Here is a 27,834-nt window from a genome sequence, read left to right on the forward strand (position 1 = left end):
AAGCATAAAGGAAGAGATGATCCGCTCTACGACGTGGGTTGGGACCTCTGGATTTCCTCCAGGGAGATGGACGTTCCTGGAAATGAGCCTGAAAAACATGAACCTAAATTTAAAACCGGAGCAAGGTATGGTTAGTGATGTGGCCCAGCAGGAGCCGTTGGAGCTGCCGATGGACTCCGATGGCGAGGAATCCTATGAGTCTGCTATGGAAGATGTGGAGGACCGTGGGTAGGGTTCAGACTCAGAGCGGGGACCAGAGAGGCGGGTTGGCCACCAGGAAGCACCTGAGGCTTGGAGCAGTGGGGAAGATCAAAGGGAGTTTGCCCCTGGCGCCAGGCAACGAAGGGCAGAAAAAAGGAGGCAGCAGTTATGGAGACAGACTCATAAGAGATAATCAAACCCAGGTGGTTGAGGCTTGGCCCTTCCCAAGAGAGTATATAAGAAGAGACTTTGGGAGGAGTCTTTTTGCAGGACACAACCGTTCATAACAATCTGGAGAAGCTCTTGTTTGTATTGTATCTCTTGTCTGTGGGAGTCTGGGTTGCTGCCAACGTCTTGCCTGTGAGTCGTGTGTGGGCTTTCAGCCAATAGGATTGTAATTGCTGTGGATAAAGCGTGGCTAACAGTAAGCCTGTGTCGGCGTTAATCACCGGGGGTCAGAACAGGTTAGCATCTTAGGCATGAAATCTGATGCTAACCAACTTAACACAAGAAGTCTATTTCTCCTCGAAATAGGTCTAAGAAATGCACAGAAGTATTTTTTTTAAAAAAAATGGTAAAGATGTCCTTCCCTTTTGGGATTCAGCCCTGGAAACTGTGGGGACAAAAGGAAACCGAATAATTACTGCCTCAACCTCACTCAGCTTACTTTCAGTTGATCTGGTAGAACATCCGTTCCCTATCCCTTCCGTCTGATGTAACGTTGGTTCGCTGGTGGACTCCAAATACAGGTCTTCTTCGTCTGAGTCTATAAGTTCAAGGATGTCCCCTTCGTCTTGATTCCTGCAATGAAGACAACTATGATTAGAAGGAAGGAAGGAAGGGACTACTACTACTACTACTACTACTACTACTACTACTACTACTACTACTACTACTTCTTCTCCTCCTCCTCCTCCTCCTCCTCCTCCTCCTCCTCCTCCTCCTCCTCCTCCTTGCTTGAAGGACCATCCCAGCCACATCATGTTCAATAAAGAGCACCTCGACCTGTGACCCAACTTGGCAGGCAGGTGACATTTTCCAGATGGAAACCATGGGAGATATTATCAAGGATCCTTGATATTCTCCAAGCTTGTTTGTCTTCTTGCAGATGTGTCATTACCCAATTAGGTCTAGCATTGATGATGTTACCTAGTTGGGAAATGAAACATCTGCAAGAAAACAACCAAGCTCAGGGAGCACCAAGGATCTCACAGACCTCCTCCTTCTCCTCCAATTCTTGCTAGAGGTGTATTGTAATGGAGGTAAAAGAGCAAGAATGTGAAGCATTATGGTATGAATCATTAAAAAAGGGTGGGATGAATCTTCTAAATATTAGAAATTATTGGGTAGCTGATCAATTAAAGGTGGTCCCAGATATTATAGTAGTAACTAGAAATTTAATATGGAGGGATATAGAGTTGAAAGAATTAAGGGAAATAGATGGTCCTTATAGAAACATATTGGTTTAAAAAGGATATTAAAAAATAGTTAGGAGGATTCAAAATCCCCTTTTTTAAAAAAATGATAGAATAATGGAATAGTTGGAGATATCGGCTAATGCCAGGAATTTCTCCTTTAACACCGGTGGTAGAAATGGAGAAATTCTCTACGATTGAATTGAAAGAATGGATTAGTAAACTAAAAGAAAATCAGATATATAAATGGGAAGACTGGAAGAACAAGGTAAATAATATAACACAACTAAAGAACATTTTAGCAGATATTAAATTAAATTCGTGACATAGAATCTAAAGTATTATACTCAAAAATACTTATAAGTGGCAAATTTCTTTTTTGCCCAACCCTAACCCTGATGAAATTGTTGGGTTTTATTCCCTGGGTGAAGTTTTATACAAATTCATGCACTGTCTTGTTTTAAGAGAGTCACGCTACCACTAGGTTTGACAATCCCTTCTCCAAATGACGGTTTCTATAGATGAAACAGGTTGAGAGTTAAGAAATAAAGAGACTTACCGAAGCACGTTCACTGGAAACATGAAAGAGAGAAAAGGAGAAAAGTACTTTTATTAAAGTTACTCATTTGCTTTCTGTTCATACAGTAAGCATCAAATGCAATGTCAAAACTCTGTAATCGATCTACGTACAGTATCTATCTATCCATCATATCTCTCTCTCTCTCATCTCCTCATCTATATCATCCTTCCATCCATGTAGTCTGCCTGCCTGCCTGCCTATCATATCCATCCATCTACCTCCCTACTTCCCTACCTCCCTACCTCCCTACCTCCCTACATACATACATACATACATACATACATACATACATACATACATACATATATATTCCAACCAACCAATCCATACATCCATATCATCTGTCTGTCTGTCTAACATCTATAACTATCATCTATATATCTTTCTAACATCTATATCTATCTATCAGTCTGTCAATGTCTTTGCCTGCCTGCCTATTATCTATGTCTGTCTGTCTGTCTATGTCAGTTTGCCTGCCTGCCTGCCTACCTACCTAACATATCTATCTATCTATCTATCTATCTATCTATCTATCTATCTATCTATCTATCTATCTATCTATCATCTATCTATCATCTATCATCTATCTATCTATCTATCTATCTCTATCTATCTATCTATCTATCTATCTATCTATCTATCTATCGTATCTATCTATCTATCTTATCTATCTTATCTATCTATCTAAAGTATCTATCTATCTATCTATCTATCTATCTATCTATCTAAAGTATCTATCTATCTATCTATCTATCTATCTATCTATCTATCTATCTATCTATCTATCTAAAGTATCTATCTATCTACAGTATCTATCTATCTATCTATCTATCTATCTATCTATCTACCTACCTACCTACCTACCTACCTACCTACCTACCTACCTACCTATCTATCTATCTATCTATCCTCTCTCTCATCTATCTATCTATCTATCTATCTATCTATCTATCTATCTATCTATCATCTATCTATCTATCTATCTATCTATCTATCTATCTATCTATCTATCTATCCTCTCTCTCTTCTATCTATCTATCTATCTATCTATCTATCTATCTATCTATCTATCTATCTATCTATCTATCTATCTATCTATCAACCTACCTACCTACCTACCTACCCACCCATCCACCCATCTATCCATCCATCCATCCATCTATCCATCATCTACCTACCTACCTACCTACCTACCTACCTACTTACCTACCTTCCTATCATCGAATATATTGGCCGCCTATCTTAGCAACACACATATCACATTTAGAAACCTTTGGTTATCTTTTATTTAATGATTGGAAGGGTGTGCCAATATATTCAAAATATTTTCTTTTTCAAAGTTCTTACAAGATTACCTAAGGCTCAATCCAAGAAAGACACATTTTGAAAACCCAAATGCATTCCGTTGGTTCGATTACTCTGATGAGCATTTTTTCTCCTCTCTCACCTTTGAGGCACACCTGAGGTCCTGCGTAGAGAAGGATTCCAGAAAAGACCAAAACTCCCAACAATAAAAGGACTACAACAGATCCCACAATTCCAGCAATGTTCACAGGCTCTGCAGGGAAAATTGGAAAGAAAAAAGTGTTGAGGTGGGAAAAGACACACAGAAAGAGAGAGATGGAAATGCTAAGAACCAACTTCTCCTCTTCCTCCAATGGAGCTATCACCATTTTTCATACTTATGACTGTTGCAGCATCCCTGAGTGGTCATAAGATCAAAATTTGGATGCTTGGCAACTGGTTTATATTTATGACGGGTGTTGAACTTCTGACAAAGTCAATGGAAGAGCCAGATTCACTTTACAACCATATGATTCCCTTAACAGTAGCAGGTAGGACAACACTCCAGAGTCATTGCCCAGAGGATCACGGGTTGCCCTCTCCCCTCTTTGGAAGAGCTTTATAGCTCCCACTGGCTTAAGAAAGCTCAAAACGTTCTTAAAGATCCATCTCATCCCGGGCACCTTTTTTTTTTTGAACTATTACCATCTGGCAGCCGGTACAGGGCAATAAAAACAAGGAGAAATAGGCTGAAAAACAGCTTCTATCCCAGGGCAGTAACCATATTGAATTCTACTGTAGAGTGCAACATCGGGTTTTCAGTTTCAATTATATAGCATGTGAAGAAGGTGTGTTTGTGTTTTTATTTTTATAGATATAATGTACACTGAAGACGGCATTTAATTTCGTCATTGTACCATGTGCAATGACAATAAACTCAACTCAACTCAACAACTGCAGTGACTCCCTTAACCCCTGCGGCGAGGGGAAGTAAGAGTAGGCAAGAGGGGAAGAAGGAGGAGAAGAGAGGAGGAGTGGGGGCAAGAGAGGGGAAGAAGAAAAGAGGAAGGAGAGGAGGAAAGAAGAAAGGAGACAAGGGAGGTTGAGAAAGAGGAAGGAGTAGGGTTGTTGCAAATCAAGATGGAGGTACGGGGAGGCAAGAAAGTGACCCCAACTGTGCTTTCTATATTTTTTTACAAATGATGATAAATGATACAGTGATAAACGTTAATAGTTATTAGATAAATGTTAATAATATTTACAAGTGTATATTTGTAAATGTATATGAAAGGGGGAAAAAAACTTTATACCAAATATGTAAGTTAAGGATTGCCAGTACTTCCAACAGGCCAAAGTGCCACTGTTTCGTTTCAGTGGTTACTTACCTGTCACCTTCAGGTGGACGAACACTTCCCGCAGGCCTAGGGGGTTCTTTGCCTTGCAGATGTAGTACCCTTGGTCTCTGCTGGTGGAGCAGTTCTGGATGACAAGGGTGGAGACCTTGTCCTTTTGGCTGACGAGAAACCTCCCACCCGACCGGATCTCTACCTCCGCCTTGGAGAGGTTGCGCAGCCAGGTGATCCTCGCAAGTGGGTTGCCAGCGGTCAGTTCACAAGTCATCTCTACGGATCTCCCCACAAAGCAGCTCTTCATTGGGTTGGACATGACCATGGGCCTCTCTGACGCAGGAGGGAAGCAAAGTGGAGTTGGAACAGGGCTGGGTTCCTGCCAGTCCTAACCTCTTCTATAGAAGAGGTTCCACAAATCTACCGTGCCGTTTAGAACCGGTTCCAGCTCCCTCCCCCCGCCCGTCCGCACATCATCAAGATGAAGGAGGCATTCCAGAGGAGGAATTCTGGGAGCTGAAGTCTTAAAGCTGTCAAGTTTGAACACCCCTGGTTTTTTTTCTAAAGGGTTAGGGGTGCAAGGGTCTTGTAACTTGACAGCTTTAAGACTTGTGTGCTTCAAATGCCAGAGTTTCTGAGCCAACATTTTGGTTGCTAAGCCATTTTACAAGTTGGCCACACCCACTCAGTCACATGGCCAGTAAGCCACTCCCACCCAGTCACATGGCCGGCAAGCCACTCCCACAAAGCAGGCCACACCTACAGAAGAGGTTCTAAAAATTTTGAAACCCACCACTGAGTTGGAAGGACAGGAAGGGCATCTTTGAACAGATGAACAGAGTTGGAAGAGACCTTAGAGGTCATTTAGGCCAACACCCCACCCAAGCAGGAGACCCTACACCATTTCTGACTGATGGTGGTCCAGTCTCTCCTTGAAAGCTTCCAGTGATGAAGCTCCCACAACTTCTCAAGGCTCAAGAAGGAAAAATCAAACTTTAGCCAGATTGCTTTCAGATAATCCAATATCCTTGTCTGACAGCTTTATTAAGAGGAGGCGGAGGAAAGAGGAGGAAGAGGAGGAGGAGAAAGAAGAGGAGGAGGAAGCGAAAGAAAAGGAGGAGGAGGAGGAAGGAGAAGGAAGAGGAGGAGGAGGTGAAGGCAAAAAATCAAACTTTGGCCAGATTGCTTCAGATAATCCAATATCCTTGTCTGACTGCTTTATTGAGAGGAAGAGGAGGAAGGAGGAAGAAGGGGAGGAGAAAGAAGAGGAGGAGGAAGGAGAAGGAAGAGGGGGAAGAGGGAGAAGGAAGAAAAGGAGGTGAAGGTAAAAAATCAAACTTTGGCCAGATTGTTTTCAGATAATCCAATATCCTTGTCTGACAGCTTTATTAAGAGGAGGTGGAGGAAAGAGGAGGAAGAGGCGGAGGAGAAAGAAGAGGAGGAGGAAGCGAAAGAAAAGGAGGAGGAGGAGGAAGGAGAAGGAAGAGGAGGAGGAGGTGAAGGTGAAAAATCAAACTTTGGCCAGATTGCTTTCAGATAATCCAATATCCTTGTCTGACTGCTTTATTGAGAGGAGGCGGAGGAAAGTGGAGGAAGAGGAGGAGGAGAAAGAAGAGGAGGAGGAAGCGAAAGAAAAAGAGGAGGAGGAGGAAGGAGAAGGAAGAGGAGGAGGAGGTGAAGGTGAAAAATCAAACTTTGGCCAGATTGCTTTCAGATAATCCAATATCCTTGTCTGACTGCTTTATTGAGAGGAGGCGGAGGAAAGTGGAGGAAGAGGAGGAGGAGAAAGAAGAGGAGGAGGAAGCGAAAGAAAAAGAGGAGGAGGAGGAAGGAGAAGGAAGAGGAGGAGGAGGTGAAGGTGAAAAATCAAACTTTGGCCAGATTGCTTTCAGATAATCCAATATCCTTGTCTGACTGCTTTGTTAAGAGGAGGAGGAGGAGGAAGTGAAAGAAAAGGTGGAGGAGGAGGAAGGAGAAGGAAGAGAAGGAGGAGAAGGAGGAAGAGGAGGAAGTGAAAAATCAAACTTTGCCCAGACTGCTTTCAGATAATCCAATATCCTTGCCTGACTGCTTTATTAAGTGGAGGAGGAAGAAGGAGGAGGAACTGTTTGGAGAAGTATAGGGAAAAAGAACCTCAAATGGAAGGCAAAAGAACAAGGCTCCAAAGAGTAAAACAAGAACTTAAAATCAGCCATCCCTTACATCCGGAGCATGGAAAGAGAGGAAGGGAGAAGGCAGAGAAATCCCTCCCAGTTCTTTAACATTCGGAGTCTTGGAATGTACCATGAAATGGTGCAATTCAGGAGTCTCATCCTTCACTCACCCAAGCGCAAGCTGCAGTTCCGGTTGTCCATCTCATTGGCAATATGGTTCCCACGACAGATAAAATCCTTGCCCCAAAGCTGGCGGGATCCTTGCAGAGACACCACAGTAGCGTTGGCTGGATGGGTAGTGTTGGAATCCATGACTAGATCCTCTGGGTTGATCCACTGGAGCGTAGGGAGTGGGTAGCCCCCGGGCCAACTGCAGGACAGTTGAACCTCCTGAGAATTTTCCATGGAAGTCTTGGCCCAGCATTTCGGTGACAATGGTGGGGGATCTGAAGAGAGAAGCTTGCAAAAGGACTGGGAAGTAGCTAGGGTCTTATTTATTTACATTTTTATGGCCTACGATCCGATAACTCAGCGTTGACCGGGTTTTTATTTATAGGGGGGAAAATGTCTGGACCAAACGTAATTTCTAATGTTGGATTTTCCCCCTTACCAGAAGGAGCCCCCTTGTGGAGTACTGTGAAGCCGTTACCGTGACAACTCCACTGCTGTACAGTAGAAGCCATTGTAAGGCACGACAGGCTGTATCTTAACAGAACACACACCCCCCGATGGGTGTCTTACCCCTCACAGTACTTGTTTCCAGAGAGTAAGTCATCTGTGTACCAAGATTGGTTGAAATTGCTTGAGGCGTTCCAAAGTTATGCTGGAATACACACACACACACACACACACACACACACATGATAGATATATAGATAGATAGATAGATAGATAGATAGATAGATAGATAGGAGATAGGTAGAAAGAAAGAAAGAAAGAAAGAAAGATAGATAGACAGACAGACAGACAGACAGACAGACAGACAGATAGACAGACAGACAGACAGACGGACAGACAGATGATGGATCTTTAAGCACTGGAGACAAATATTAAAAGTAGGGATCTAGGATCAATTCTGACCATGACAGAAAACGGACTTCTAGTGGCCAGAGGACAAGAGATTGAGGAGAGAAAGCAGAAACAGAATCTCGTGAAAAGCAAACTCAGACAATAAGGAACGTTTGGGAGAGAAGAGGAGGTTGGATTTAGACTTTAGGAAAGTTAATAGTTGGGGATGATAGACTTTGTAGTTCAGAACACCTTCTGCTAACTATTCCACTGATCTTTGTGGAACCACCAAGTAGATTAGGAGGAGATCCCACCTCATCCTGGTTGTGCTTGGGTCCTTTTTATCTACAGAATAACAGAGTTTGAAGGGACCTTGGAGGTCTTCTTCCAACCTTCTGCTGAAGCAGGAGACCCTATAATATCTCCAACAAATGGTTGTTCCATCTCTCTTTGAAACCCCTCCCCCCAATGATGGAGCACCCAAAACTGGAGACAAGTCTTTCTACTGATTAATCATTCTCATTATTGTTAAAATATTCATGACTGGCAGAGACATGGGAACAAGGTCAGCCAATGAATAGGCATAGCAACAAGGTCCGCCAATGGGAGCTGAAACAGCTAGGGGCCAGGGCGTGGTTTAGCCTGCAACCTTCTGAGTCTGTGCAAAGAATGGAAACAGAAACTTAAGCAGTCTGCTGCTCTGAGAAGTAAACTAGCAGTCTGTCTGGGCTTGTCTGCTGAAAATGAAGCTAACTGCTTGTGTTTGCCTGTAACTCTCCTGCCTCGTGCTTACTTGGAAGAAGCAGCTGTTGGTATTGTACATTTATTCACCTATTCTTATGTATATAAAGAAGTTAATGGACCCAGCTGAATCAGTTATCTGTCTGTGCTTTCTGGATTTGAATTTATGCAACAAACTTTGACAATTATCAGGAAATCTCTCCTTGGTTCTAGGTTGGCTCTTTGGTAAGCTTCCATCCGTTATCATTTCATTCTTGCTGACTTCAAAAGCTTTAATTCCTCATGCTGGGTGCCCTTAATCTTTTTTAAATGCTTCAAGGAAATAACTCCTTAAGAGAAAGGCACAGAGCCAACAATTCTGTGCATTTCCAGAAATGCAACATTTCCCTGGGAAAAACGACACCCTGCCACTATTTTCCGTCATACGTACAGTAGACCAGGAGTTCGCGGACGACGGACTTCTGACGTTGGCTCAACAAGTTGGTGGCCAGGCACGAGTAATTCCCTTGGTAGTTGGGCGCAATGTTCTCTAGCACGAAATAACTCTGCGAGCTGTTAACCTTGGTGAAGGGTTCCTGCGCAGAGCCAAGGGGGTTAAAATCCCACTTAGTGGCCGAATCAGGCCTGGAGTCACTGCTGCAGGTGAAGTTCAAGATGTCGTATCTTCGGGCGTAAAGCGTGCCATTTGGCAATGTCCCGGTGGGTGATATGCTGACCTCCATCCGGTCTGGTCCACCTGAAAGCAAAATAAAAGTGTTATTGATCACGTTGATGTAAAAAAAAAGATTTTTGGAGCTTGAATGACGGAAGTTGGATCTTAGGCATCTGCAAGGCTCAAAGGTCCTGCAATCCTCATCCGCATTCTTGCAGTCACAATTTAACACAGACATTAAGATCGGAAGGTTGGAAAGGACCTTGGAGGTCTTCTAGTCCAACCCCCTGCTCAAGGTTCGGTTCAGGGTGCTAATTATTACTTATAAAGCCCTACATGGTATTGGACCTGGGTACTTGAGAGACCGTCTGCCGATTACCTCCCACAGACCCATTCGATCCCACAGATTAGGCCTCCTCCGTATTCCATCTGCCAGCCAATATCGACTGGCGACTACTCGGAGGAGGGCCTTCTCTGTGGCTGCCCCGGCCCTTTGGAACGAGCTCCCCGTGGAGATTCAGACCCTCTCCACCCTTCAGGCCTTCTGGACGGCCGTTAAGACCTGGCTGTCCCAGCAAGCCTGGGGTTGAGTTCCCCCCCCCCCACTCGAAATTGCTGTGTCTGTTGTGCTTTTAAACTGTTCGTATTGTCTGATTGTCTTTGTCTTACTTTTTGTAATTTCCCCTCCCTTGGTTTTGTTCAGCTGCCCTGAGTCCCTTCGGGGAATAGGGTGGCCTACAAATTGAATAAACTCCAACTCCAACTCCAACCTTATACCGAGGGGCCCATTAGGGTTGTGTTTGACCTTGGTGTGTGTGTGTGTGTGTGGACATGGCCAGGGTGGGTATGGCCAGCTCAACATTACTTGGCATCTTTGGCGGCCAAATGCTAAGGCAGGACTTCCCTCAGTCTCCCCCCGCCCCCTCATTCTAATCTCCTTCCTTCCTTTCTTCCTTCCTTCCTTCCCTCCCTCCCTCCCTCCCTCCCTCCCTCCTTCTCTTCTTTTCCCTTCCATCTTACTTCTCCTTTCTTCTTCCTTCCCCTCTTTCCTTTTTCCTTCCTCGCTCTCTTCCCGTCTTCCCTTCTTTTTTTTGCCTTTCCTCTTTCCCTTTCTCCTTTCCTGTCCCTTCTCAAATGCAAAAGGAGAAACGTTTCTCCTTTTCTATTGTTCTGCTTTTTAGTTTGCTTTGCTAGCCCTTTGCCAGTTAAAACGGAGCTCGGAGTGGGGGGAAGCTCCATTTTCGCTGACAGAGGCACCGTGGGCCGGTTGTTTGCTATTTCCACGGGGGGGGGGAGAGATCTAAGCACCCCCAGCCATATCCAGCCCTCAGGCCTTGATTTTGACACCCCTGCCTTATACCATCCCTATCAAACAGTTGTAACAAGTGAGCAGAGAGAAATTGGAGAAAGTGGTTTCCCCCCCAGGTAATCAGGTATGCCACAGAAAGCTTTCCAGGTAACAACCAACAACTTGAATTGCACCGGAAGGCCAGCTGGCAGCCAACACAATTGTTGTGACACACGGGCAGAACCACAATCACCCGCTACAGGTGATCCTCAACTTCCAACCATTTATTTAGTGACGTTTGAAGTTACAACCGCAGAGACGAGTTGCTCCCGGATTGGCCCGGATCGGGCGAACCAGTAGTAGCGGCGGCGGGAGGCTCTGCCCACCTGCCCGTACGCTTCTGGGCAGAACCGTCGTGCACCTGGACCGGTAGTGAAAAAAATTGGCAACCCACCACTGTACAACGGCACTGAAAATGTGACTTAGGGTTGTTTTTCACACTTACGACCGTTTCAGCATCCCCATGGTCACGTGATCAAAATGGCAACTGACTCATATTTACGACGGTTGCAGCATCCCCATGGTCACGTGATCAAAATGGCAACTGACTCATATTTACGACGGTTGCAGCATCCTGGGGTTACGTGCTCCCCTTGACAAGCAAAGTCCATGGGGAAGCCGGATTCACTTAACAACTGGGATACTGACTTAACAATGGCAGGGATTCACTTAGCCACAGCGGCAAGAAAGGTCGCAAAATGGGGCAAAGCTCCCTTAACAGCTGTCTCGTTTAGCAAGGGAAATGTTGGGCTCGGTGGTGGTCGAAGACAACCAGGGTTGCGTTTTGAACTAGTGAAGCGGGCATAACCTCAGCATGGCAAGCAAAGCTTTTCTCCACAACCACAACAGCAGGCGGAGCTGCCAGGAGCAGGTGGCTGTGGCCAACTAGGATCTGAGCCAAGGACAAATCCTGGCAATGCAATTCCCCCGTGGGAATTGAGGCGGCTGCAGACATTTTCCGATACACCCCTTAAACTTCCTGCCCTGTTTTCTTATCTGAATCGAAAAATCTAAACCTGGCATCATGCCACAAACCAAAACCCCACCTTGGTCAGCCCCTTCCTCTTTCCTCTGTTCAAGGGAGCCCCAGAGATGCTCTCCTGGTGTTCAGAAGATATAAGATGAGATAGATAAGAAAACCTTTGTTGTCATTTTTTGGCACAAATTAAAAATGACACACACAAATATACACACAGAGTGAGATACATAGATAGAGATATAAAGATATAAAGATATAAAGATATAAAGATATAAAGATATAAAGATATAAAGATATAAAGATATAAAGATAGATAGATAGATAGATAGATAGATAGATAGATAGATAGATAGATAGATAGATAGACAGACAGACAGACAGACAGACAGACATTAGATAAAATAGAGAGAGGGAGAGAGAGAGAGAGAGAGAGAGAGAGAGAGAGGGAGGGAGAGAAAGAAGATGATAGATAGATAGATAGATAGATAGATAGATAGATAGATAGATAGATAGATAGATAGACAGACAGACAGACAGACAGACAGACATTAGATAAAATAGAGAGAGGGAGAGAGAGAGAGAGAGAGAGAGAGAGGGAGGGAGAGAAAGAAGATGATGATAGATAGATAGATAGATAGATAGATAGATAGATAGATAGATAGATAGATAGATAGATATAGAGAAAGATAAGATAGATAGACAGATAGATAGCTAGACAGATAGCTAGATAGAGATAGATAGATAGACAGACAGACAGACAGATATAGATTAGATAGATAGATAGATTAGATAGATAGATAGATCAATAGAGTGACAGACAGAAAGCTAAGATAGATAGATAAGAGATAGATTAGATAAGATAAATATAGATAGATAGATGATAGATAGATAGATAGATAAGATAGATAAGATAAAATAAGATGATAGAAAGAAAGATAGAAAGGAAGAAATAAAGATAGATAGATAGACAGAAAGCTAAGATAGATAGATAAGATAGATAGACAGATAAGATAAGATAAATAGATATAGATAGATGGATGGATGGATGGATGGATGGATAGATAGATGATAGATAGATAGATAGATAGATAGATAGATAGATAGATAGATAGGATAGATAGAGATAGATAGATATTAATCATTGTCCATTTTGAATCCATAGCGGAAAGAGGAAATTTGAGAATTCACAAGGTCGATGCTATATGGAATCTGCATGTTCTGCTTCGGATGCCACAAAGCCCCCTCCCAGAAGGTAACAAAGAAAATACATCGTGAAAAGGATGTGTAGCAATCCCAGACAATACAGAATAACTGACTAACAAGAGCTGAAAGGGACCTTGGAGGTCTTCTAGTCCAACCCCTTCCTCAGGCAGGAAACCCTATACCATTTCAGGCACATGGTTGCCCAATCTAAAGATTTGTTGGAGAAACATTGGGATGGAGAAAAAACAAACCCTTATCTTTCTGATGCTGGAAAAAATAATAATTCCATGTACAGGTAGTCCTCGACTTATGACCATAATGGAGTCCAGAATTTCCTTTGCTAAGTAAGGAATAATGGCTGATTTTATGACCTTTTTGTGCCCCAGTTGTTAAGCAAATCACTGCACCATGCAGTTGACGATTGCTTTAACAATTAAAACGATTTGCGTAATAACTGTAACATGGGGGGTGTGATTCACCTTTCTAAGCAAGTGATCTTCTGATCTCAATTGTTGTCGCAAGTCAATGATTACCTGCCTCGCACACCTATAAATCTGCCCAGTTTGGTCGCCGCTGTTGTGCACCAGTCAAAATGGGTGCGGCTCTCACATTCCATAAGCAAACAGCAGGACTACTGCCCAGCCACACCTTGAAAGAAAACAAGAAGTTGAAACAGGGGTTGTATCTGGCAACTGCAGGAAAGGTTTATTGTGCGCACAACGCTGGGAGAATGCGGAAATCTCGTGGAAGGAGATGGTGTAAGTGTCGGTGTAAGTAAGTTCGGAGAAATGGCAAACTTGGCTTGTTTGATTTGAGGAGAGAAACAATAGAATAACAGAGTTGGAAGGGACCTTGGAGGTCTTCTAGGCCAACCCCCTGCTCAAGCTGGGGACTCCATACCATCTTGGACAAATGGCTGTCCAGTCTTGAAATCCTCCAGCGAGGGAGCACCCACTCCAATTTATCATAGTTTTTGTTAATTTACCCAGGTTATAATAGAACATAGAACAATAAGGTTGAAAGGGACATTGGAGATCTCCTAGTCCAACCCCCTGGTCCACCAGGAGACCCCATATCATGTCCAGTCTCTTCTTGAAAACCTCCATGGATGGAGCTTTCCCCACCACTTCTGGAGGCTAGTCATTTCACTGATTAATTGCTCTCACTGTCGGGGAATTTCTCCTTAGTTCTAGGTTGGATCTCTCTTTGATAAGCTTCCATCTGTTACTTCCCGTCCTGCCCTCAGGTGCTTTGGAGAACAGGTTGACCTCCTCTTCTTCGTGACAGCTGCTCAGGTATTGGAGGACTGCTAGCATATCACCCTACAGGTGGCTCAGTGGCTAAGACACTGAGCTTGTTGATCAGAAAGGTCGGCAGTTTGGCGGTTCGAATCCTTAACGGAGTGAACTCCTGTTACTTGTCCCAGCTTCTGCCAACCTAGCAGTTCGAAAGCAGGTAAAAAATGCAAGTAGACAAATAGGAACCACCTTTGGTGGGAAGGGAACAGCACTCCGTGCGCCTTCGGCGTTTAATCATGCCGGCCACATGACCACGGAGACACCTTCGGACAGCGCTGGCTTCTTCGGCTTTGAAACGGAGATGAGCACCGCCCCCTAGAGCCGGGAATGACTAGCATGTATGTGCGAGGGGAACCTTTACCTTATCATCTCACCCTAACCCTTCTCTTTGTTAGACTGGACACACACACAAAATGTTTTTCCAAAGCATTTGCATGAATTTCCATGGCAATCTTTACGGGCTTATCCGGCTAATATTTTCACTCCGATTGCCAAAGTGGAATTTTCCCTTTCTTCTCCCAGCAGACTGCTTCCTTATCTAGCCTCCTTTCGCCCTTACTTGCTCCACCTGGAAACCTAACACTGAAAATAAAGAACCAATTTCCCAGCCTTTCTTCATTTTCGGAGCTCAGCTTCCTGCTACCTTTTCAGAAAGGTTCGATGGGGCCAGCCGCTTGTTTATCCTCCTTCTCAGCTTGCACAGCAATAACATATGGAAGCTTGATGTAGACTCATCCAGGTCACAGTTGTCCCAAAGGTGCTTTTTTAATGGGGCTTTCTTGGTTTTTCTTCGAAGGCGTTTCACTTCTCATCCAAGAAGCTTCTTCAGTTCTAACTGCATGGTGGAGGTGGGAAGGATTTATGTTCCTTAGCAGCCCTCTGGTCGTTAGCACTCTTTCTGAGCATTGTTGAGGCCCCTTGGGGGTTTATCTGTGCCCTCAGGGGTCACCTGGATAGTGCAAATGTGTGCAGAGACTTTTTGGAACTGTTTTTTTGCACTATTCAGGTGAGCAAATCACCCAGCCAGCTTTCATGCCTAAGGCGGGACTAGAACTCACCATCTCCTGGTGATTGGCCCAAAGGGACCCAGCCAGCTTTCATGTCTTAGGCGGGACTAGAACTCACCATCTCCTGGTGATTGGCCCATAGAGACCCAGCCAGCTTTCATGCCTTAGGCGGGACTAGAACTCACCATCTCCTGGTGATTGGCTGAAAGGGACCCAGCCAGCTTTCATGCCTAAGGCAGGACTAGAACTCACCATCTCCTATTGATTGGCCCAAAGTCACCTAGCCAGCTCTGATGCTGAAGGTGGAAGTAGAATTCTTAGTTTCCTGGTGACAGCTTCAAAATCACCCTGCCGCCTTTCATGTCTAAGACAGGACTAGAACTTACCGCCTCCTGGTGATTGGCTCAAAGTCACCTAACTAGCTTTCATGCCCAAGGCAGGATGAGAACTCAAGCATCTCCTGGTAACTGGTTGCTAGGCCAGGACTTTAACTACAAGAAAAGCTTTATAATAAAACTAGCCCTGACCAATATCGCAGTGAGCTGTTGGTTCCCCACCCCGCATATGACCTAACTTGTTGGGTTGGCAATTGTGGACTTAATGCAACATCTGTACTCACATACATCTCTCTATATAAAAACAGCTCTGTCTATGTGTGTGTTCCAGCATAACTCTGGAACGCCTCAGGCAATTTCAACCAAACTTGGTACACTGATGACTTACTCCCTGGAAACAAATAACTGTTGGGGATAAGACACCCTTAAAATCCCTCGGGGTGTGTGTATACTGTTAAGATGCAGCCTGTTGTTTCTTAAAATGGCTCGTACTGTACTGCTGTAAAATGACTTCTACTGTACAGCGCAGTGGAGTTGCCATGCTAACGGCTTCACAGTGCTCCACAAGGGCGCTCCCTCGGGTAAGGGGGAAAACCCAACATTAGAAATTACATTTGGTCCTGACATTCCCCCCCTATAAATAAATACCCAGGCAATGCTGAGTTATCGGCTAGTTGTTTACATTTTCCCCTGTTTATATTTGCCGAACATCCACACCACAACCCTTTAAACAAAGTGAAGCAAGACTTACTGGCCATCCGTAACTGGATCCTGTGGGTATGGTTGGACTCAGCGAGGATCTCCCTGCACACGTAATGACCTTCATCTTCCCAACGCAGCCCCGAAATATGCAGGGAGCTGTTTTCCACCAGGGAAAAGCGACTGTCTGAAGGCAACTTTCCATCCGAGGAGAAGAGCATGGGAACTTTACCCGGCTGGCCTTGAAACCACTGGACCACCAAGACTTGAGAAGAGGCATTCCAGCATCGTAGGGACACTTCCCCATCCAGTTCGCCAACGGCCACTTCTTCGGTTTCTGGGGGAGACAAAAGTTTTGTTTATGTACATTTTCTAATTTCTGGAAGCAGAAGTCCTACATGCCTTAAAGGTTGCCAAGGTGGCAGAACAGGGAGCTAGGATTTCCGTCCATCTAGGCCAGTGTTTTTCAACCTTTTTTGTGCAAAGGCACACTTTTTTCATGAAAAAAATCACGAGGCACACCACCATTAGAAAATGTTAAAAATTTTTAACTCTGTGCCTATATTGACTATATATAAAGTAATTCTCCCATGGCACACCTTATACTATGTCACGGCACACTAGTGTGCCGCGGCACAGTGGTTGAAAAACACTGATCTAGGCTGCCAATGAGGGCCAGTTTGGTCCAGTGGTTAAGGTAGCAGGCTAGAAACCAGGAGGCTGTGAGTTCTAATCCTGCCTTAGCCATGAAAGCCAGCTGGGTAACCTTTGGACCAACCAGCAGGAGACTGTGAGTTCTAGTCTCGTTTTAGGCATGAAAGTCAATTGGTGACTTTGGGCCAATCAACAGGGAGACTGTGAGTTCTAGTCCTGCTTTAGCCATGATAGCCAGCTGGGTGACTTTTGGACCAATCAGTAGATGCCTGGGAGTCATAGTCCTGCCTTAGCCATGAAAGCCAGCTTGGGGGGGGGGACTTTGGTCCCCTCCCTCCCTCTCAGCCCAACCCACCTCACAGGGTTGTTGTTGTGGGGAAAACAGGACGAAGAAAGTGTGCTGGGTATGTTCGCCAAGTTATATGTACAATAAAGACGGGATATAAACACAAAATAGATTGGGCATGCCATCCTAAGCCACGATTTAGACACCCTGGAGTGAATCAAATAGGGTGTGCTAAGTTTTAACAAAGTGCACCGAAATCCTAGCAACTCTTGGAAGCTGATATGAGAGAAGAGCAGAGCATTCACAGTTGCACTAAAAGCATCGCCTGGGCTTTTATCCTTGCCAAGCAGAATGCAGACTCATCCTGCACTGTTAAGTCTGCCTCCAACAGTCCCATTCCAGCCTCAGAACTCTGCGTACAAAAGAGCAAATTTTTCATTCTGTCAGGCTGCTTAGCTTGGTTGAATGGGTCAGGCTGAAAAGCATTGAGAAATTGCCTATACATTCATAGTCACCTGGTTATTTTTTGTAATTCTACCTGTCTTCTATTCACAGGTCCTTCCTTCCTTCCTTCCTTCCTTCCTTCCTTCCTTCCTTCCTTCCCTTTCTCTTTCCTTCCTTCCTACTACCTACCTACCTACCTTTCTTTTTCTTTCTTTTTTTCCTTCTTTCTTTCTTCTTTCTTTCTCTTTCCTTCCTACTAATTACCTCTTTCTTTCTTTTTTGTTCTTTCTCTTCCTTCCTATTTTCTTTCATTTTCCTTCCTCTTTCTTTCTTTGTTTTTCTTTGTTTTTCTTTCTCTTTCTTCTTTCTTTCTCTCTCTCTCTTCCTTTCTCTCCCTTTTTCTTTTTCTTTCCTTTTTTGCTTGCATTCTCTCTGTCTCTCTCTCTGTCTCTCTCTCTCTGTGTCAGTCTCTCTCTTTCTGTCAATCTCTCTCTATCTATGTGTGTGTGTCTGCCTCTCCCTCCCTCCCTCCCTCCCTCCCTCCCTCCCTCCCCCTCTCTCTCCTTTTCCTTTCTCACCAAAGTGTTTTGCTTCTTGTGTCCTTTCCTAACCGAAACAGGGCAAACCTATCAATTGCCCCCCTCCCCGCTTCACCCTAACCCAACAGTTAGAAACACAACTATAAAACAATCGTAGAAAAACTATCCATCCGACAGCCCCCCCCCCCTTCTTCTCCTCCCCAACTTTAGACTTCAGAAGAAGAGAGCAGGCAGTTGTGACCGGAAGCGGTTTTGAAGATTAGGGAAACAAAAAACAAACAAACAACAACCAAGCATCCAGTATTCCTGAAAATTTTGGAGCTGTGGGTCGGGAGGGAAAAAAGAGACGAAGGACGTCATAAATCCGACTAAATCCCGACTGGTCTAAAAGTCGGCGGAACGAGCGATCTCTTTACGCAAAACGGTTCCCCCGATCGTTGCCAATCAATCCCGCGCGTTCGGTCGGATTTTATGCAGGCAGGCGAAGGCGAAAGGGACGCGGGAGCGGGGGACCGGAGGGTCGCGGGGAGAGGGGCGGCGGCGGCGATCCCGTCCCGCAGAAACTTCGGAAGGGAGGCGAGAGTGATATCCTTGTTTGGGCAGAAAAACTAAAGTTGAAGGCGATCTCTCCTTCGTCCGTAGTGGAGACGAAGGAAGGATTCTGGCGAGGCGTTAAGATGCTTTCGAGGGGTCTCCTTCTAGTTTACCCCCTCATCCCGGAGAATCTCCTCGTGGTCTCCTATCCAAATGGGACACCCACCCTCCCGTCGACCTCTCTTCGCCTCTTCCCGGCTCAACTGCCATCTCCAACCTTGCCATCTGCTTTGCCCACTCGCCCTGCCCTCTCCCGCCCCGCTCATCGCCCCGGCCGAGGGGTACCTGCAGCGCCGCTGCCCCCGGAGAGAGCCAGCACCAAAAGAACGCAGACGGCCACCCCGCTCGCCATGGCAGCAGCTCCGACTGAGGGAACCGAAGCCAGCCGGCTCAGCTCCGCGGATTTACGGCTGGGAGGGCGGGCAGCCTGGATGGAGAGGCGGGGAAACTTTCCCCGCGGGAGGCGGAGCGGCTGCGGGCGACGCGCTTCGCTCCCGCTTGCTCTACCTGGCGCCGGCAGGTAACTGGGAAGTTCCCAGCCACCCAGTGCAGGTAGTCCTCGACTTACGGCCAGAATCGAGCCCGACCATCGATGTGGCTGTGTGTGTGAGACCTTTCTTGAGTGAGTTTAGCTTTTATGGCCGCCGTTGTTAAGGGAATCCTCGCCGTTGTTAAGCGAGTAGCCCGGTTGTTAAGTGAATCTGGCTTCTCCCTTGGACTTGGCTTGTCAGAAAGTGGAGAAAGGGGATCTCGCGACCTCCGTAAATATGAAGCAGTTGCCAAGCAGCTGAATTTTGATCACATAGCAATGGGGACCCAATGAACAGTCCGCAATTGTGAAAACGGTCAGAAGTCACTTTTTTCAATGCGGCTCTAACTTTGAACGGTCAGTAAATGAACGGGTTGTAAGTCAGGGAATACCTGTAGGACCAAGGACGCAGCCGTGAACCTCATTGAGTTACAAATAGAGAATGACAGAATTGGAAGGGGCCTTGGAGGTCTTCTAGTCCAACCCCCTGCTCGAGCGGAAGAACCTGGCCTATGCCATTCTAAGACTGTCCAATCTCTTCTTGAAAACCTGAACCAGTGATGGAGGAGCCACAATTTCTGGAAGTTATGCTGATTAATTGTTCTCACGGATAGGAAATTTCTCCTCCATTCTAGGTTAATGCTGATGCCGTTTTAATTTGGCTGGGAAGGTGGTTTAAGTCCCTAATCTGTTTAGGAACCTCACTTTGGATTGCTGGCAGTGGTGAAATTCATTTTTTTTTGTTCCAAAGGTTTTATTTCTTTTAAAAAACACAAATATTTCATCATTCGTCAATCATTAAAACATTGAAGTACAATTTTTTTGTATGCCCCTCCCTCCCTCCCCCCCAACCCCCCTCCTCCTCCCCCCCCCCGACTTCCCAGAACCCGTACACGGTATGGATTTTTAACTAACACAGTCTTAAACTTTATCCTTCTTTTAAAGATATTTTGCATAACCCACCATATTTTTATCTAGAATGCCTTAACCTTTTGGCAGGTCCACCATATATGATAATATGTAGCATCGAGAGAACCACACCTCCAACATTTAGGCTGTACATTCGGATACATAGAAGCCAACTTTTTAGGATCTAAATGCCATCTATAGAACATCTTGTAAAATTTTTCTCTCAGATTTTGAGCTTGTGTAAATTTCACATTTCTTACCCAGATTCTTTCCCATGTCTCCAACATTATTGGTTCTTCAATATTTTGAGCCCATTTTATCATACAATCTTTAACTAATTCTGTTTCCGAATCCATCTGTATTAATACATTATATATCCTCTTTATATGCATTAAGCATTTTTTTTTTTACTACTGGTCTGTAGGCGTGGTGTGGCTTGGTGGGCGTGACTTGGTGGGTGTGGCAAGGGGAAGGATATTGCAAAATCCCCATTCACTCCCGATCAGCTGGGACTTGGAAGGCAGAGAATAGATGGGGGCGAGGCCAGCCAGAGGCGGTATTTGCCGGTTTTCCGAACTACTCAAAATTTCTGCTACCGGTTCTCCAGAACCTCTCAGAACCCGCTGGATTTCACCCCTGGTTGCTGGGGTGTAAGGCTGGAAGTGGGTTTGTTAGCACCTGTATTATAGAAGCATCACTGGAAGTTTTCCAAAATTGAGCCTGACTAGGTGGCTCAGTGGCTAAGACATTGAGCTTGTCGGTCAGAAAGGTTGGCAGTTCGGTGGTTCAAATCCCTAGTACAGGTCTCCCTTCCAATTCTGTTACTGTTACTGACTGGAAAAATCAGTTGACAGGGATGCAATAAGCACTCCTGCCTTGGGCAGGGGTACCGTGTGTGTGTGTGTGTGTGTGTGTGTGTGTGTGTGTGTGTGTGTGTGTGTGTGTGGACCTCCAAGGTCCCTTCCAGCCATATGATTTTGTGGTCCTGAGCCTAGTGAATCCATGACAGGGCAGGGCCAGGCTCTGAATCCATCAGGATTGACTCTCCTTGCTTATTCTGGAGTCATCCCTCCTGAGTCATTCACCTTTGGCACAGTGTGCCAAGCAAGAAACGTGTGTTGACTCTTGACTCTGCAGGCATGGCTGCTAATGGTGGGTGAGCATGTGAAGAGAGATGCCAGGGTGTAGTGCCTGGGGTCTGGAGGGAACCCACAGTCTTGGGTCTCCGCCTGCTGATGTTAACTAGCTAGGTAGTGAAACGTCTTGAAGAAGACAACCGACCTTAGACAGCACCCAAACCTCTTCCTCCTCTTCACACACTCAACTCCCTTCCACCACTGATGATGTTACATAGTTGGGTAATAAAATATCTACAAGAAAACAACCAACGTCAGACCGCACCATGGATCCCACAGCCTTGCCCCTGTTCCTCCACATCTTCCCTTCCTCCTCCTCTCTGTAAACCCCACTCCTTTTTGGATTGATGATGTTACCTAATTGGGTAATAAAATATCTACAAGAAAACAACCAACTTCAGACAGCACCATGGATCCCACAGTCCTCCTCCTCCTCTTCCCTGCAAACCCCAATCCTAGGACTGATGATGTTACCTAGTTTGGTAATAAAACTTCTGCAAGAAAACAACCAAGCTCAGAGAGCACCAAGGACCCCATAAAACACAACCTGATAAGATTTATTAACATCTTCTGTAAACAGGGTTTCGTTGACAGAACTCAATGAGATTCGGGACATTTATTTGAAAGAAAGCCCTTGAAGAAGCTAAATTATACTATCAAATCCCAAAGTGTGCAAAGACTTTAGAAAAAATATTTCATCATTTTTCCCCCTTTTGCTATCATTAATGGAGGAAGGTTTCACAGGTGAATTATCATCATAGTTTGCTAAAATTGGCAATGCCCGTATGCTTTTAATCTTACGAAAACAGCTTCTCAACTTCAGTACCTTGAAAGTTTCTGGGTTTCAACTCCCAGACTACCCTAGAAACCATTGCGGGACTTCAACTCCCAGAGTTCCCTTCTCCCGACAGGGCCGAGCCTCTGTCCCCCCCCACCTCGGCCAATAGGAGCAAAGAAGGAGATGTTCCGCTGCTTCGGATTGGCGGAGCAACCTGCCACTCGGAAAGCGCCCCCCTCCCCCGCATGAGTCTGGATGAGTCTCGCGCGCTGCGTTTGCTGGCTGCAGCGAGCTGGGAAGAAGATCTTGGGGACTCGTCACTTTGGTGCAATCATGCCGGTAGACTTGAGCGGCTGGGGAGGCTCCTTAAGCCTCCCGGAGGTGGAAGACAAGCCGGCGCAACCTCTGCGGGTCCGCTACGGGTCGGTGGAAATTGAGGAGCTCGGTCAAATACTTACACCGACCCAGGTAGTAAGGGCCGCCTGCGCTGGGGACGTCCCGTTGTCGTCCTTTTGGGCGGGAGCTGGGGCTTTTGCACAACCCCTCTTAAAATTAGGGGACCCCCGCCCAATAAAGGAGCTCGGAAACGCTCCTCTTTGCAGGATTCAATTCATGGGCTGATCTGCATGTGGATCATTTCGGGGCATTATAGATTTTCTCTCCCCCCCCTCCAAATTTGCAATTCCGTTATATAGGATCCCACAGTCTCCCTTGTTGCAAATTTGCCAACGTGCCACAATTGCAACCGGGAGGCAAGTCCCGTTTGGATGCCCTCTCGGGGACTCGGGTTATTTGCAAGGGAACCCCCAATAAATAAATTTTAAAAAAAGCATGCATCTGAACGTATATAAATCCAATTAACCTAACCTAATCTAACGTGCATTATGGTCTCCAGCTTGGCCGCATGACCCCTTAGGAGGCCCGAGAATCCTGCATGGCCTTTTGGGGAAGAAAAAAAAAAGGCACGCGATCGTTTTTTAATGCAAACGATTCGTTGCAAAATTGTTTTTGTTTTAGCCTGGCCTTAAAAATAGAAGAGAGAAGAGAGCAAAGTGCAATTTGGAAAGAAAAAAAAAGGCCACCCTAAAAATACAAAGGCGGCCATGGCCAAGTTGGCATCTTCCCAAAGAGAGGCGGAGACCAGCAAGCAAAGCGGCTGGGGGTGGGGGCTCAGTTCTCCCCGTTCCCTCGTTTGCAAGGCCGGTGCAAGGCTCGGGAGCGCGTGCCCGCTGGGAGGTGAAGGCCGCGCGCGTTGCAACATTCGTGGAGGCGGATCTGGATGAGAGTTGACACCACAGTTTAATTTCTAACCCAAAAGGTGGCTTGTTTTTCTTTTTTTAATCCAACCGGCTTCCACACTTGCAGATGTCCAGCTCTCCCATGTTTTATCAAATCGATTGCCTTTCAATATAATTGTGATGATGTAAGGTTTGAGAATAAGTTTTAGACCCATAGAAGTTTGAGCATACATCCAAGTCACAATGAGAATAGAATAGGAATCGAATTTAGAATGGAATAGAATATGAATAAATAAGAATTAGAATAATTATCAGGATTAGAAATTGGAAATAGAAATAGAATAAGAAATAGAAATGAATAGAATTGGAGTAGAATATAAATAGAATAAAAGAGAATGGAATAGAATATGGAATAGGAATAGAATAAGGAATAGGAGTAGAATAGAATACGGAATAGGAGTAGAATAGAATACGGAATAGGAATAGAATAAGAAATAGGAATAGAATAAGGAATAGGAGTAGAATAGAATACGGAATAGGAGTAGAATACGGAATAGGAATAGAATAAGGAATAGGAGTAGAATAGAATATGGAATAGGAGTAGAATAGAATACGGAATAGGAATAGAATAAGAAATAGGAATAGAATAAGGAATAGGAGTAGAATAGAATACGGAATAGGAGTAGAATACGGAATAGGAATAGAATACGGAATAGGAGTAGAATAGAATATGGAATAGGAATAGAATACGGAATAGGAAAGAATAAGGAATAGGAGTAGAATGGAATAGGAATAGAATAAGGAATAGAATAGAATTATTTATTGGACAAGTGTGATTGGATGATTGAATGAGCCAAAAATGAAACCTTAGACCAGGGGTTCTCAAGTTTTTGATCAGGGGGGTTGTCTCTTACACTGTTGGGGGGGGGGGAACTAGCTGGGTGGGCGTGGCTAAGTGGTCATGTAACTGGGGGGGCATCACCAATTTAGCAGTCCATTTTGCCTTTGTCCTTGCTGCACTTGCTCAAACCAAGGAATCTTTACTTAAGAACACCCCCCCCCCGCCCCCAAAGGGAAAAAGAGTGCAAACTCCTCTCCGCACACACCCCACTCCCTTTAGCACTGATGTTACCTCGTTTAGGTAATGAAACGCCTGCAAGAAAACCACCAAGCTCAGAGAGACCACCACAGTTCAACCCTGAGCTAACCAATATTCTCTTTTATCAATTGGGGAATTCTGGGAGCAAAAGTCCAAATACCTTAAAAGTGGCTGAGATTGAGAAACGGTGCTTTAAGCATCAGTTTCCACCTTCTGGAATAGAAAATGCTTAAAAAAAAATTTTTTTTTTTGCCTGTTTGTCGTTTGCTGAAAATGCAGAGGGAGAAAAAAAATTAGCAATTCTTAACTAGAGAGCTGACTTAGTCCATGGATATTTCTTCTCCCCTGTCTTTCTTTTGTTTTGTTTTTTCCTGTTTTAAAGAGGAGCAAAATGGTTATTCTTGTTTATTTGGGCAGGTCAAGAATCGGCCCACCCTGATCGAGTGGGAGAATTGCAACCCGGATAAATTCTACACTTTGGCTCTTACGGATCCTGATGCTCCCAGTAGGAAAACCCCCAAATTCAGGTGGGTTGAATTGGGCGTGCTTGGAAAATGATCCCCGCGAAGAGGAACATTCCTTCGCAGGTTGCAAGATGGGATTTGCAAGCATGAAAACCCAATTCTCTTCTTCTTTTTTTAGGGAGTGGCACCACTTTTTGGTGACCAACATGAGAGGCAATGATATCAGCAGTGGGCAGGTTTTGTCTGACTATGTTGGAGCTGGGCCACCCAAAGGAACAGGTAAATGGCCAGAGATAATCTTTCAAGGCAAAGTGGCTTTATCTTTCAAAAAGTGGCTGCTGAACCAAATATCTCAACTAGATAGATAGATAGATAGATAGATAGATAGATAGATAGATAGATAGATAGATAGATAGATAGATAGATAGATAGATGCATGATAGGAGATGCATGGATGGATGATAGATCCATCATCTTCCTCTCATCTATCCATACTATCTATCCATCCATCCAATTCACATCCATCCCTCCATGCAATCTTCCATCCCTCCCATCTTCCCATCCATCCTCCTCCTCTTATCCTTCCTACCATTCATCCATCCTCCCACACATCCATCCAATTCCAGCCCATCCCTCTATGCAATCTTCCATCCCTCCTCCCATCCTCCTCCTCTTATCCCTCCTCTCATCCATCCATCCATCTTCCCACCCACCCACCCAATTCCAATCCATCCCTCCATGCAATCTTCCATCCCTCCATCCATCAGCATCCTTTTATTCTTCCTCACATCCATCAATCCACCCATCCATCTCTCCATCCATCGTCATCCTCTTATCCATCCTCCCACCCATCCATCCAATTCCAGTCCATCCCTCCATGCAATCTTCCATCCCTCCTCCCATCCTCCTCCTCTTATCCTTCCTCTCATCCATCCATCCATCTTCCCACCCACCCACCCAATTCCAATCCATCCCTCCATGCAATCTTCCATCCCTCCATCCATCAGCATCCTTTTATCCTTCCTCCCACCCATCCATCCATCATCTTTCCATCTCTCCATGCAATCTTGTCCTTCCTTCCTTCCATCCATCCATCCATCCATCCATCCATCCATCCATCCATCCATCCTCCATCTTCTTATCCATTCTCCTATCTATCCATCCCTCCATCCATCAGCATCCTCTTATCCTTCCTCCCACCCACCCACCCATCCACCTATCCATAATCTATCAATCTCTCCATGCAATCTTCCATCCATCCATCCTCTCATCCATTCTTCCATTCCTCCCATCCATCCATCCCTTCCTCACTCCCTGCCTCCATTGTCCCGTCCCCTCCATCCAATCCATCCTCAGATTTGCATGCTGCTTGAGTCCCGAACAGCTCTGAGGAGGTGGGCAGAGGGCTGGATTGAACCCTCCTTAAAAAGGGTTTCTGCTTCTTATTTTGCTCCTGTGCATTTTCAGGCCTTCACCGCTACGTCTGGTTGGTTTACGAGCAGTCCCAGCAGCTGACCTGCAACGAGCCCACCCTGAGCAACCGTTCGGGGGACAAACGTGGAAACTTCAAAATATTGGCCTTCCGCAAGAAATACAAGCTGCCTTCCCCCGTCGCGGGCACCTGCTTCCAAGCCGAGTGGGACGACTACGTCCCCAAACTCTACGAGCAGCTGTCTGGGAAATAAAATCACCTCCGTTTTAGTGCCCTAGTTCCTCTTTCTTGGAAATCCTTCCCTTAGGATAAATGGCCTGGTTGACTCCGGATGCATTAGTGAAAATGAATTGCCATTGAATCTGTAACACGAATTAATCTAGGTTAATTTGTGACGGGGCCCTTTAATCAGCAGTCTTTATGGTTTAAGAAGTTTTTTTCTTTTAAAACCTGCAGTTGAATTGTACCTCACATTTGCTACTTTTCAGAAGTTTTGATCCTGAGAATAGAAAACACCTCTATTTCCTATAACCATCTTAAATATTATCAGAGCAACTTAGCTTGTTGTGAAGGTGAATTGCATGTCTACCTTACCTTAAAAAAAGGGGGGGGGGGGTTTGCACAAGTGTCAAACATTTTATGTAGAACACTCCAACCTGCACTCCCATAGAGTCAGTAGTAACTGCAGTATTTCTAGCCAGCAATGGGATTATGGAGCCCGATGCATCTGGAAGATGCCAGAGAAATCAAGAATCTCATAAAATTGGAATATAAGCATCTCTTACCGTAAGTTAAGAGGGGCAGAGCTGGTTCAGCGTGGTTTGCAACCAAAGCATCCTGTAATCTCCCTGATTTTTCCATTAAAGAGGAATGTGGCTACCGATCCCACAACTTGACCTTTAGAGTTTGTTTAGAGATTTTGGTTATCTCGAACTCCTGCTGTTACTGGATATTTCAAGTTCTCGTGTCTGTTTTAGAAGGCCGGTTATTGTTCCAAGTTGGATTTCTCTCGTTTTGCAGATAATAAGTTCTGGATATCATTGTTACTGTCTCTCCTGTAAATTGCGGTTAAATGGAGTATATAGCAACCCTTGGATGTTTTCCCATTTCCACATTTAGTATACATATTCACTAATACTGGCAAGCGAAAGCTTCTGTCTTTATGGATTTGCTTTGCTCTTGTTGAGAAATTTTCAATTAAAAATGAAGGTTGCCTTCACTTTTTATGCTGTTCCTTTATAGAGAACCTAGGCTGGATTAACTCAGAATAGGTCCATTCTAAAACCTGGCTCATTAGGGACGTGGTGGCTCAGTGGCTAAGACGCTGAGCTTGTCGATCAGAAAGGTCGGCAGTTCGGTGGTTCGAATCCCCAGCGCTGCATAATGGAGTGAGCTCCCGTGACTTGTCCCAGCTTCTGCCAATCTAGCAGTTCAAAAGCATGTAAAAATGCAAGTAGAAAAATAGGAACCACCTTTGGTGGGA

General features: G+C 45.0%; 2 protein-coding genes across 3 annotated transcripts; one reads left to right on the plus strand and one right to left on the minus strand.

Annotated features, from left to right (window-relative positions):
* Positions 1-19,173, minus strand: VSIG10 (V-set and immunoglobulin domain containing 10). Of its 2 annotated transcripts, none has more exons than XM_032229786.1 (9): positions 19,052-19,173; positions 16,302-16,586; positions 9,159-9,464; positions 7,150-7,425; positions 4,866-5,159; positions 3,644-3,754; positions 2,176-2,188; positions 869-1,002; positions 1-88 (listed from the first exon to the last, which is right to left on the minus strand). In XM_032229786.1, exons 1-9 carry the CDS (start codon positions 19,116-19,118, stop codon positions 27-29), a joined length of 1,548 nt encoding a protein of 515 aa, XP_032085677.1. In that variant the 5' UTR covers positions 19,119-19,173; the 3' UTR covers positions 1-26. The 2 variants fall into 2 exon arrangements, with proteins under 2 accessions (XP_032085677.1, XP_032085678.1); XM_032229787.1 differs by lacking the exon at positions 19,052-19,173 and adding an exon at positions 13,457-13,558 and having other exon boundaries at positions 16,302-16,383.
* A 3,172-nt stretch (positions 19,174-22,345) lies between these two features.
* On the plus strand, positions 22,346-27,234 carry PEBP1 (phosphatidylethanolamine binding protein 1). The gene is made up of 4 exons (XM_032229852.1): positions 22,346-22,586; positions 24,873-24,982; positions 25,098-25,198; positions 26,387-27,234. Exons 1-4 carry the CDS (start codon positions 22,374-22,376, stop codon positions 26,602-26,604), a joined length of 642 nt encoding a protein of 213 aa, XP_032085743.1. The 5' UTR covers positions 22,346-22,373; the 3' UTR covers positions 26,605-27,234.
* The last annotated feature ends 600 nt before the right edge of the window (positions 27,235-27,834 follow it).

This window comes from Thamnophis elegans, chromosome 13 (assembly GCF_009769535.1).
Source record: "Thamnophis elegans isolate rThaEle1 chromosome 13, rThaEle1.pri, whole genome shotgun sequence".
Classification (NCBI taxonomy): domain Eukaryota; kingdom Metazoa; phylum Chordata; class Lepidosauria; order Squamata; family Colubridae; genus Thamnophis; species Thamnophis elegans.

What these genes read in the sequence shown, in the direction of transcription:
- VSIG10 (XM_032229786.1), bottom strand. Translation starts at nt 19,118, where the DNA reads ATGGCGAGCGGGGTGGCCGTCTGCGTTCTTTTGGTGCTGGCTCTCTCC. An exon ending in CCGCGAACTCCTGGTCTACT is followed by an intron (nt 7,426 to 9,158) that starts GTACGTATGACG and finishes TTCTCTCTTCAG; the next exon opens with ATCCCCCACCATTGTCACCG. An exon ending in TTCTACCAGATCAACTGAAA is followed by an intron (nt 89 to 868) that starts GTAAGCTGAGTG and finishes CATGTTTTTCAG; the next exon opens with GCTCATTTCCAGGAACGTCC.
- PEBP1 (XM_032229852.1), top strand. Translation starts at nt 22,374, where the DNA reads ATGAGTCTCGCGCGCTGCGTTTGCTGGCTGCAGCGAGCTGGGAAGAAG. An exon ending in AAATACTTACACCGACCCAG is followed by an intron (nt 22,587 to 24,872) that starts GTAGTAAGGGCC and finishes TTATTTGGGCAG; the next exon opens with GTCAAGAATCGGCCCACCCT. An exon ending in AGGAAAACCCCCAAATTCAG is followed by an intron (nt 24,983 to 25,097) that starts GTGGGTTGAATT and finishes TTCTTTTTTTAG; the next exon opens with GGAGTGGCACCACTTTTTGG.